At 36.4% G+C, this 12,889-nt stretch overlaps 1 protein-coding gene across 1 annotated transcript in view; it reads right to left on the minus strand.

The window, feature by feature from the left end:
- GABRA3 (gamma-aminobutyric acid type A receptor subunit alpha3) overlaps positions 1-12,889 on the minus strand; it is a 380,473-nt gene that overhangs the window by 115,622 nt on the left and 251,962 nt on the right. Inside the window, exon 5 of the mRNA XM_043571691.1 lies at positions 3,773-3,993. Within this exon, the coding sequence (XP_043427626.1) occupies positions 3,773-3,993 (221 nt within the window). The remainder of the gene's footprint in view (positions 1-3,772; positions 3,994-12,889) is intronic.

Genomic DNA, 12,889 nt, shown 5'->3' on the forward strand with positions numbered 1-12,889 from the left:
GCTGGATAAAGGATTCTTGGCTGCATATTTTTTCTGTCAAGCACCCTGAAAATCTCGTGCCAATTCTTTCTGGCCTGCCAAGTTTCAAAAGAGAGATCAGTCACGAGTCTTATAGGTCTCCCTTTATATGTGAGGGCACGTTTACCCCTTGCTGCTTTCAGAATTTTCTCTTTATCCTTGTATTTTGCCAGTTTCACTATGATATGTCGTGCAGAAGATCGATTCAAGTTACGTCTGAAGGGAGTTCTCTGTGCCTCTTGGATTTCAATGCCTTTTTCCTTCCCCAGTTCAGGGAAGTTCTCAGCTATGATTTCTTCAAGTACCCCTTCAGCACCTTTCCCTCTCTCTTCCTCCTCTGGGATACCAATTATGCGTATATTATTTCTTTTTAGTGTATCACTTAATTCTCTAATTTTCCCCTCATACTCCTGGATTTTTTTATCTCTCTTTTTCTCAGCTTCCTCTTTTTCCATAACTTTATCTTCTAGTTCACCTATTCTCTCCTCTGCCTCTTCAAGCCGAGCTGTGGTGGTTTCCATTTTGTTATGCATTTCCTTTAAAGCGTTTTTCAGCTCCTCGTGACTGTTCCTTAGTCCCTTGATCTCTGTAGCAAGAGATTCTCTGCTGTCCTGTATACTGTTTTCAAGCCCAGCGATTAATTTTATGACTATTATTCTAAATTCACTTTCTGTTATATTATTTAAATCCTTTTTGATCAGCTCATTAGCTGTTGTTATTTCCTGGAGATTCTTCTGAGGGGAGTTCTTCCGCTTGGTCATTTTGGATAGTCCCTGGCGTGGTGAGGACCTGCAGGGCACTTCCCCTGTGCTGTGGTGTATACCTGGAGTTGGTGGGCGGGGCCGCAGTCAGACCTGATGTCTGCCCCCAGCCCACCGCTGGGGCCACAGTCAGACTGGTGTGTGCCTTCTCTTCCCCTCTCCTAGGGGCGGGATTCGCTGTGGGGTGGGGTGGCATGGCCCATCTGGGCTACTTGCACCCTGCCAGGCTTGTGATGCTGGGGATCTGGCGTATTAGCTGGGGTGGGTAGGCAAGGTGCTCGGGGGCAGGAGGGGCAGGCTTAGATCGCTTCTCCTTAGGTGATCCACTTCAGGAGGGGCCCTGTGGCAGCGGGAGGGAGTCAGATCCGCTGCCGGAGGCTTGGCTCCGCAGAAGCGCAGAGTTGGGTGTTTGCGCGGAGGGAGCAAGTTCCCTGGCAGGAACCGGTTCCCTTTGGGATTTCGGCTGGGGGATGGGCGGGGGAGATGGCGCTGGCGAGCGCCTTTGTTCCCCACCAAACTGAGCTCTGTTGTCAGGGGGCTCAGCAGCTCTCCCTCCCTTTGTCCTCCAGCCTTCCTGCTTTCCGAGCAGAGCTGTTAATTTCTGACCTCCCAGACGCTAAGTCGCGCTTGCTGTAGGAACACAGTCCGCCCGGCCCCTCCGCTTTTGCAAGCCCGACTCGGGGGCTCTGCTTGGCCGGCGAGCCGCCCCTCCGCCCCGGCTCCCTCCCGCCAGTCCGTGGAGCGCGCACCGCCTCGCCGCCCTTCCTACCCTCTTCCGTGGGCCTCTCGTCTGCGTTTGGCTCCGGCGACTCTGTTCTGCTAATCCTCTGGCGGTTTTCTGGGTTATTTAGGCAGGTGTAGATGGAATCTAAGTGATCAGCAGGACGTGCGGTGAGCCCAGCATCCTCCTAAGCCGCCATCTTGCCGCAACCCCTCGCCCAAAATTAACCTTAAAGATTTTCCCATCTAAATTTCTCCTGTTTTATATGATCTGCCCTATTTTGTAGCACCATCATTCACCCATGTTATTTGGGTATTTACTACTTTGACTCCTGCCCCCCCTGTCATTCTAACATTGGCCATTTTTACTATTTCCTCAGTGTATTTCTCCTTCTCCATCTTAATCAGCTGCTCTGAATTGGAATTTCACTACCATTTGCCTAGACTATTTAAGCTATCTACTAACCATTTTCCCTAATTCCAGTTTTGTTCTCTTCAAATACATCCTTTACACAGTAACTAGAGTGCCATATATAAAATTAAAAACTGACCACCTCATTATCTTGCTTTTGTTGAAAGAAACCATTTCATTTCCTATAACTACTTACTTGGTTTTCTCTGTATACAATGTCCTTCCTCTCTTCCTTTCACTTTATACCAACAATTTTCTTCACTACATTCTAATAGTACAAAAATGAATGTTAATACTAATAACTAGGAGAAACATACACATATAAACATATATACAACATATATGTAAATATATAAGCTATGGGAAGAGATCAATAAAATATATATGCTAATTTTATTGACCTTTCTTCTGGATTATACTTCCTTTCCTCTCTCCACCTTCTTTTTCCCTTTTATATCCACTTTCCTTCTTTCTTTTCTCCATCATTCTCGCTTCTATTCTCATCTCTCCTCTAGTGTCTCAGCTCCTCCTCTTTAATTCAACTTTTCTCTTAATTATCCATTTGCTATCCATTCTTCTTTGCCTATATTCTTAGCTATCAAATTTTTTCAGGAGAAACAATAAATAGCAAATTTGAAGTAACTAAGGACTAGCATATGGGCAAGGATACTTTGTGTATTCATTACATGTTTACCAGGCCTGTATTATTTCAGTTTTATTGTACAAAATAACAAATACTCAAATTTAAAAACAGCCACAGAATCTGCACTGAAGGATCACATTTTTCCATTCAATAATGTTAATTCAGTTACTTAAAACTGAAACTCATTAATGTGGGAGGGAGCTACAGAACAACTGATAGCACAGGAGGTAGCAAAAACATAAAACAAGAATCAAGAAAGTTTTTTAGTGTTGGGTCAAAGATTATGGAACTGAAAATGTTTTTAAAGTCATTCTTTTTGAACGCAAAATTATACATATATATGTGTATATGTACATTATATGGACTTATACATACTTATATATATACGTATATATGTGTATATATATACTTATACATATATATGTGTATATATACTTATAAATATACATGTATATATACTTATATGTATATGTATGAGCTCATACATACAAGTATATATAAGTATATAAGTATATATATATGTAATAAGTATATATTACATATAAGGATATACATATACATATATATAAGTATAAGCTTATACATACATATACATATAAGTATATATACATATATAAGTATACATACATATATATGTATAAGTATATAAATGATATTTAAAAGAAACATTCTTGTTTGAAAACCTCATTTACATCAAACTCCTCAGCATTCCCAGGCAATGTGGGATAAAATATGTGTTGCTATAATTTTATGTATATATTATCTATAACATTGTATGGTTCAGAAAATATCCATCATTATCTCATTTGATTGTCACAATTCTGCATCATAGGGGAAGTTTGTTGCTGCAATTAAACAGTCCCTTATGACTGTCACAGTGTTCTGCCTGTATATATGGCTATGAGTTTGTGTATTTAAGTGTCCTTGAATGTATATGCTTATGTGTTAATCCACGTGTCTCTGAATATGCATACATTTATATATCATGAACATATATCTGTATATGAGAATGTTCATATGTCCAACTGCATTTATATGTGTATCTATAATATATATGTCTGTGAATGTGTATACCTGCAAATATGTTAAGTATATACCTATATGTGCATTTATAATATGTAAACTTGATAGACTTTGATGGATAGCTTAAAACTGTGCTACTTTCAAGCCCAGTCCTACCCCCAGTATACTTTAGATGGGGGGGCACCACTCTCTAACCTCATTGTGTAGAGGAGCGTTCCATTGTCCACCAGTCTGAGCAGCTTGTTAGGTGTGGTCATGTTATGGGCTACTGATTTCTTGCCATTGTGAAAGAAGGTGTCAGGTGTCCAGATCTTACTAGCCAGGAGATTGTTCAGTGGAAGGATCTTCATGGGTCCATCAAATTTAAGTCTTTCATCATGCCATGTCTGTCGAAAAAATACATCAATGGTGTACTCCTAGGGACAAAAAGAGAGAGGACAATGTTTGAACATAGTTCTGGTGACAACCCACAGTGCCCTTAGCGAGTATTAATCACTTTGCAAGATTTCTTCCAATGCACAGAAGCAGCAGTCTATTTACAGTACTTACTGGTAAGTATGGCAAATGATCATGATTGAAAAATAATGTATGGTGATCCATAAGTATGAAAATAATACATCTGACAATATTTTGCTTAGAAAGGTGACTGTCAACACTGCCCTGCACATCATACAAGCTGACCACAAGACTTTGCCTTATGGAAACGCAAGAGTTTCTTTCTTTATGCACTGGCATCTCTAATAAGAACGAACTCTTTGCCTTGTCTATTAAATGATCCCATATGAACATTAAAGGCCAATATAAAACCACCATAAAAGCAAAACCTTAAATTTTAAAACACATTTGAGTCTCACAAAACATCTGATGAGTTCATATATTATTATCTTCAATAAATAAGCAACTCTTACCTATAAATAAGATCAAAACAAATAGACAAATAGACAAATTGGTAAATTACATTACCGAAAAATAATAAAATGGATAAAATTGCTAATAAACATGAAAAAAGTTTCAAAGTTGTTCTTAATCTAAACACAATTTAAAATAACAATAAATGTTTCAGCTTTTGTTAATAGCAGACCAAATTGTTTGTTATACTTTCTTGTAACTATTATAAAATTTGAACATATATATTAGAGAGATAGGGGGAGAAGGAGGCAGGGAAGGAGGCTGAACCTATTGAAAAGCAATGACCATTACACTGTACACACATGAGTAAGATTCTGGGACTCTGTTAAAACAAAATGCAGGCTGAAACCATAGGGAAGTCTTCCACTAAATGACAGATGACAAAACTGTTCTAAGTAATGTTTGTAAGATTGACAGAAATTGCGAAATGCGTTGGCTTAATATCTCAGGGGATAGAGTCCTAGACTGGCCAAAAAGCTAAAAATTCAGGAGAAAGCCCTGGAAGCAAGAGAACCACTGAGATGGTGAGTCCCCAAATCTGAGTGCAAACCTCGCCAAATATTTGGCCACTAAACTACACAAGGCATGGGGGATACTTTTAGATAACTATGTAAAATTAAGAAGCAGCCAGAGCTGCCTAAAAACCTATGGCTTAAAATCCCTTAATGCCTTTTAATCACATCTGAAATAAATTTCAACATCCTTCCCTTACCTAGAAAGCACTTCATCTTCCCTTCTTCTCTGAGCTCTTCTCTAACCATTCTTTCCTCTACAAATTAGCCAGTCTGGCTTTTCTCCTCCTCCAGCATACCGAGTACATTCTTGACTAAGGATTAGAAGATTATATAAATATTGTCTAAACTGAGATACTTTTGAGAGCCAGAAAAGTTTTTATCAAAAATTACACCAAGACAACAGGTATAAACTAGTACTGTGTCAAGTAAAAGCTGGAACTAGACTCCCACATAAAACCAGGACCCTGAATGGCTCCAACTAAGCAAAAGGGTGATAAATAAAATGAAGTAGACAAAACCAGTCCACAACATGAAAATTCAAAAAAGGAAACTTGTCTATCCAAGCATGGTTTCTGAATTAGAGAGGCTTAGGGGAAGCATTTCTACTGAAATTTAGCAACCTTAAGCCTAATCTTATATGGCATTGATGATTAAATACACAGTATCTTCCTGGTTTTGAGTTTACAAACTGAGAAATTAACATAGGAATTTGCCTCAATGTGGGGATACCTCTATATTGACTTGCAAAAGCAAACAAAAACACCCTGGAAGGATGACCACAAATAAATGCTTGCTGAAAATAAGCTCACAGAACACATAAGGAAGTGGTCATGAGTGAGAGTCAGCTGATAAAACATATAACTGAATTAAACCTCCTCAAAGAACTTCATATAACAATCAAATAGATACTGTAAAGGAACTAAATTAAAATAATAAAGGGGGCACCTGGGTGGCTCAGTCTGTTAAGCCTCTGATTCTTGATTTAGGCTCAGGTCAAAATCTCAACGTTTGTGAGACTGAGCCCCGCATCAGGCTCTGTGCTGACAGTGCAGAGCCTGCTTGGGATTTTCTCTCCCTCTCTTTCTCTGCCCCTCCCCTGCCTCATGTTCTCTCACTCACTCTCATTCTCTCTCAAAAAAAAAAAAAAAAAAACTTAAAAAAATTTTTGAAAATTTAAATGATAAAGGCATCAAAAGAGGGATTAAGAACATAAAATCCAGACATTATGGGGTAGGAGCAAGAAAAAACAAATTTAAAAAAAGGTTTATTTAAAATAATCGTGGGGCACCTGGGTGGCTCAGTCTGTTAAGCAGCCGACTTCAGCTCAGGTCATGATCTCGCGGTCCGTGAGTTCGAGCCCTGCATCTAGCTCTGTGCTGACAGCTCAGAGCCTGGAGCCTGTTTCAGATTCTGTGTCTCCCTCTCTCTCTGACCCTCCCCCGTTCATGCTCTCTCTCTGTCTCAAAAATAAATAAATGTTTAAAAAATTTTTTTAAGTAAATAAAATAATCTGTAGGGATACCTGGGTGGCTCAGTTGGTTAAACATCTGACTCTTGGTTTTGGCTCAGGTCATGATCTCACAGTTAGTGATTTTGAGCTCTACATTGGGATCTGTGCTGGTGGCACAGAGCCTGCTTGGCATTCTCTCTCTCCCCCTTTCTCTGACCCTTGCTGACTTGCACGTGCTCTCTCTCACTCACTCACTGATAAATAAATACTAAAAAATAAAATATGTAATCTGTAAAAGAAATATAGTCATTGAAAATAAAAGCTCAATGGATACATTATATAAATGATTAGACAACAATGAAGAGAGATTAGTAAACTGGAGAATGGATATGAAGAAAAATTGTTCAGTGCACATTTCAGACAAATAAATGATGAAAAAATCATGAAAGAGAAGTATAGTAACAGGAGGATAAAAGGAAAAGATTCAGCATAATCTAATAAAATTATAAGGTTAGATAATAGAGAAAATGTGGAGAAATGATATTTAAAGTACTAATAGATGACAGTTTCTTACAATTGTTGAAATATATACATCCCTAGCTTTGAGAACCATAATGAGTTGCAATCTCAATATAATAAAAAAGACCCAAGCCAACACATAGTGGATTTGAAGAATACCAAAAAGAAGATCGTAAAAACAGCAAAATAGAAAAGGCATATTACTTACAAAGAAACAACAATTTCACTGATAGAAGACTTTGTGAAAACAATAACAGAAGCCAAAGGATTCTATAGCCAATTAGATTATCATTTAAGAGCAAGTTGAAATATAGACAATTTTAGGTAAATGAAATAAGATATTTTCATGTCTGGGTCAATCACAGCATTCAGATCTTATTCAGAAGTATTCATGTCAAAGAAGCATTCCTTGAACATACCAACATAAACAGTAATTCCCCTTTCCCTTACCATGCATTATTTTTCTTTGTGCATTATTTTGTCAGATAGCACAGACAAAATGTATTTTTATTTGGTCACTGTTTCTTTCGTTCCACTAGTCTGGAAGTTTGGTGGGAGCAGAGACTTTGTTTTATTGTTTTATTTATTTATTTTATATAGAGATATATGCTGTATCTCTAGTACCTAAAACACTACCTGGTATATAGTAGGTGCTCTATAAATATTTTTAAAATTTTATTTCAATTCTACTTTAGTTAACATAGAGTATTATATTAGATCCTGGTATACAATATAGTAATTCCACAATTCCACACATCACCTAGTGTTTATCATGACAAATGCACTCCTTAATCTCCATCACCTATTTAACCTACTCCCCCACCCTCCCCTCAGGTAGTCATCAGTTTCTTCTCTATAATTAAGAGCCTGGTTTTTTTGTTTCTCTCTCTCTCTCTCTCTCTCTCTCTCTTTCACTTTACTGCTTTGTTTTGTTTCTTAAATTACACATATGAATGAGATCATATGCTATTTGTCCCTGACTTATTTTGCTTAGCTTTATACTCTCTAGCTCCATCAATGTCATTGCAAATGGCAAGACCTCATTCTGTTTTATAGCTGAGTAATATTCCATTGTGTAAATATACCACATCTTCCTTATCCATTCACCTATCAATGGATACTTGGGCTGCTTCCATAATTTGGCTATTGTAAATAATGCTGCTATAAACATGTTTCCTTTCAAATAAATATATTTTTTTGCATTTTGGGGAGAAAATCCAGAAGTGTGATTGATTACTGGATCATAGGATAGTTGTATTTTTAACTTTTTGATGAACTTCCATACTGCTTTCCATAGTGACTGCATCAGTTTGCATTCTGACCAACAGTGCAGTAGGATTCCTTTTACTCCACATCCTCACCAATACTTGTTGTTTCTTATGTTTTTGATTTTAGACATTCTAGCAGGTATGAACTAACATGTCATTGTAGTTTTGATTTGCATTTCCCTGATTTTAAGTGATAATGAACATCTTTTCATGTGTCTTTTAGCCATCTGTATGTCTTCTTTGGAGAAATGTCTGTTCATATCTTCAGCCCATTTTTTAATTGGATTATTTGGGGTTTTGTTTGGTGTTGAGTTGTGCCAGTTGTTTATATATTTTGGGTACTAACCCTTTTTTTTCCCTTCCAAGATTTTATTTAAATTCAAGTTAGTTAACATACGGTGTAGTATTGATTTTAGGAGAATTTAGTGATTCATCACTTACATATAATACCCAGTGTTCATCCCAACAAGTGATGTCCTTAATGTCCATCACCCAATTTATCCCATCCCCCACCCATCTCCCCTCCAGCAACCCTCAGTTTGTTTTCTATAGTTAACAGTCTTTTATGGTTTGCTTCCCTCTGTTTTTATCGTATTTTATTTTTCCTTCCCTTTCCTTCCCTATTTTCATCTTTTTTTGCATCTTGAATTGCTCATGAGTAAAATCATATGGTATTTGTATTTAACTTATTTCACATAGCATAATACACCCTAGTTCCACCCATGTTGTTGCAAATGGCAAGGTGACATTTATTTTGATCACTAATATTCCATTTTGTGTGTGTGTGTGTGTGTGTGTGTGTATGCCACATCTTCTTTATCCATTCATCAGTCAACAGACATTTGGACTCTTTCCATAATTTAGCTATTGCTGATAATTCTGCTATAAACATTGGGGTGCATGTACCCCTTTGAATCAGTATTTTTGTATCCTTTGGATAAATGCCTAGTAGTGCAATTGCTGGGTCATAGGGTAATTCTATTTTTAACCCTTTTTGGATATGTCCTTTGCAAATACCTTCTCCCATTCAGTAGGTTGCCTTTTACTTTTGTTGGTCGTTTCATTTGCTGTGCAAAAGATTTTTATTTCTATGTTGTGCCAATAGTACAGGACTATTCCCTTGCCTCAGGAGATATATCTAGAAAAATGTTGCTATGGTTCATGTCTCAGACATTACTACTTGAGGTCTCTTCTAGAATTTTTATGATTTCAGGTCTCACATTTAGGTCTTTAATCCATTTTGAGTTTTTTTTTTTTTTGTATGGTGTAACAAAGTGTTCAATTTCATTCTTTTGCATGGTACTGTCCAGTCTTCCCAACACCATTTGTTGAAAAGACTTTTTCCCAATCGATATTCTTGCCTCCTTTGTTGATTAGTTGACCATAACATTGTGTGTTTACTTTTGGGTCTTATACTCTGCTGAATTAATCTATGTGTCTATTTCTGTGCCATTACCATACTGTTTTGATTACTACAGCTTTGTAATATAACTTTAAATCTGGAATTGTGATACCTCCTGTTTTGCTTCTCTTTATCAAAATTGCTTTAGCTATCAGTGTCTTTGTGGTTCCATATAAATGTTAGGATTGTTTGTTCTAGTTCTGTGGAAAATGTTGTTGGTAATTTTATAGGGACTGCATTAAATATGTAGATTGTTTTGGCTAATATAGACCTTTTAACAATATTTGTTCTTCCAATCCATTGGAATAGAATGTCTTTCCATTTCTTCGTCTTCAATTTCTTGCATCAATGTTTTATAGTGTTCAGAGTACATGCCTTTCACCTCTTTGGGTAGGTTTGTTCTTAGATATCTTACTATTTGGGATGTGATTGTAAATGGGATTGTTCTCTTTTTTTTAAGTTTATTTATTTTTAGAGAGAGAGCAAATGAGCACAAGTGGGGGTGGGGTAGAGAGAGGGAGAGACAGGATCGCAAGCAGGCCCTGCTCCGTCCATGCAGAGCCCAACACAGGGCTCGAACTCATGAACTGTGAGATCATGATCCAAGCCAACACCAAGAGTTGGACACTTAACCAACTGAGCCACACAGGTATCCCAATGGGATTGTTTTCTTACTGTTTCATTATTAGTATATACAAATGCAACAGGTTCCTGCACATTGATTTTTGTATCCTGTGGCTTTACTGAAATCATTAATAAGTTCTAATAGTTTTTTGGTGGAGTCTTTAGGGTTTTCTACACATAGTATCATGTCATATGCAAATACTGAAAATTTTACTTCTTCCTTACCGATTTGATACTATTTTATTTCTTTTTGTTGTCTAATTGCTGTGGCTAGGACTTCCAGTACTATGTTAAATAAAAGTGCTGAGGGTGGACATCTTTGTCTTGTTCTTGACTTTAAGGGAAATGCTCTCAGTTTTTTCCCATTGAATATGATATTGACCGTGGGTTTTTCATACGTGGCCTTTATTTTACTGAGGTATAGTCCCTCTCAACCTACTTTGTTGAGGGCTTTTATCATGAATGGATGTTGTACTTTGTGAAATGCTTTTTGTGTCTTTTGAAATAATCATGTAGTTTTTACCCTTTCTTTTATTAACATGATATATCACATTGATGACAAATTTCTTCTATTACTATGATGTATCACATTAATGTACAAATTTCTTTTTTAATATGATGTATCACATTAACTGATTTACAAATACTGAATCACCTGCCTTCTGGGAATAAATTCCACTTGATGGTAATAAATGATTTTTTAATGTATTGTTGGATTCTGTTTGCTAATATTTTGTTTAGGATTTTTTTTATCCATGTTCATGAGAGATATTGGCCTGTAGTTTTCCTTTTTTGTGCTATCTTTATCTAGTTTTGGGATCAGGGTGACATTAGCCTCATGGAACATATTTGGAAGTTTCCCTTCTATTTTTGGGGATTGAGAGGAATAGATTTTAACTCTTCTTTAAAAGTTTGGTAGAATTTCCCTGGGAAGCCATCTGGTCCTGGCCTTTGTTTGGAATTTTTTGATTACTGATTCAATTTCCTTGATGATAATCAGTCTGTTAAAATTTTCTATTTCTTCCTAGTTCAGTTTTAGATTTTATGCTTCTAGGAATTTATCCATTTCTTCTAGATTGTCCAATTTAACGACATATAATTTTTCATAATATTCTTTTACAATTGTTTGTATTTCTGTGGTGTTGGTTGCTATTTCTCCTCTTTTATTTCTGATTTTGAGTACTTCTCTCTCTTTCTCTCTCTTTCTCAATATTTCTCTTTTGATGAGTCTGGCTAGAGGTTTATTAATTTTGTTGATCTTTTCAAATAACCAGCTCCTGGTTTCATTGATCTATTTAATTGCATTTTAATTTCTATATCACTTATCTATGCTCTAATTTTTATTCTTTCCTTCTTTCTGCTGGTTATACAATTGTTTCTTGTTCTTTATCTAGTTCCTTTAGGTGTAAGGTTAGGTTGAGATATCTCTTGCTTCTTGAGGTAAGCCTGTATTGCTATTAACTTCCCTCATAGGACTGTTTTTGCTGCATCCCAAGGAAGTTGGACCATTGTGTTTTTATTTTCATTTGTTTCTATGTACTTTTTGATTTCTTCTTTGATTTCTTTGTTGACCCATTCATTGTCTGGTAGCATGTTATTTAATCTCCATAAATTTATGCTCTTTCCAGATTTTTTCTTGTTGATTTCCAGTTTCATAGCATTGTGGTCAGAAAAGATGCATGGTATTACTTCTTTTTGAATTGTTGTGACTTGTTTTATGGCCTAATATGTGATCTATTCTGGAGAATGGTACACGTACACTTGAAAACAATGTGTATTCTGATGTTTTATGATGGACTGTTCTGAACATATCTGTTAAATCCACCTAGTTCAGTGTATCACTGAAAGCCACTGTTTCCTTGTTGATTTTCTGCTTACATGATCTGTCCATTGCTGTAAGTGTGTGGTTAAAGTCCCCTACCATTATTGTATTACTATCAATTAGTTCCTTTATGTTTATCATTAACTGTTTTATGTATTTGGGTGCTCACATGTTGGATACATAAATATTTACAATTGTTCTTCGTGTTGGATTGTCCACTTTATTATTTTATACTGTCCTTCTTTGTGTCTGTTTATAGACTTTCTTTAGCAATAAATATTGCTACTCTGGCTTTCTTTTGACATCCAGTTGCATGACAAATGTTTCTCCATCCCCTCACTTCCAATCTGCATGTGTCTTTAGGTCTGAAATGAGTGTTTGCAAGCAGCATATGGATGGGGTCTTTTTTTTTTAATCCATTCTGACACCCTATGTCTTTGATTGGAGATAGGAGCATTTACTTCACTTATATTTTTATATATAACATTTGCAAATAGCAGTCTAAATTAAGAAAATTTAGTTCTTAAGTGAATGAGTTCACTTAATTTTGAACTCATTCTTTACTCTTCCCCCTCCTTGTTTCAAATAGTTGGTATCATATTTTACATCCTTTTATTTTATTAATTCCTGGACTGATTTTTACGGGTATACTTATTTTTACTGCCTTTTTGTTTTCTACTTTCCTTACTCCTACTTATGGTCTTTTCTTTCCCTTCAAAGGGTCCCCTTTAGTATTTCTTGTAGGGGTGGTTTAGCTGTCATGAGTTCCTTTAGATTTTGTTTATCTGAGAAACTCTTCATCT

This window comes from Prionailurus bengalensis, chromosome X, assembly GCF_016509475.1.
Source record: "Prionailurus bengalensis isolate Pbe53 chromosome X, Fcat_Pben_1.1_paternal_pri, whole genome shotgun sequence".
NCBI classification, from domain to species: Eukaryota; Metazoa; Chordata; class Mammalia; order Carnivora; family Felidae; genus Prionailurus; species Prionailurus bengalensis.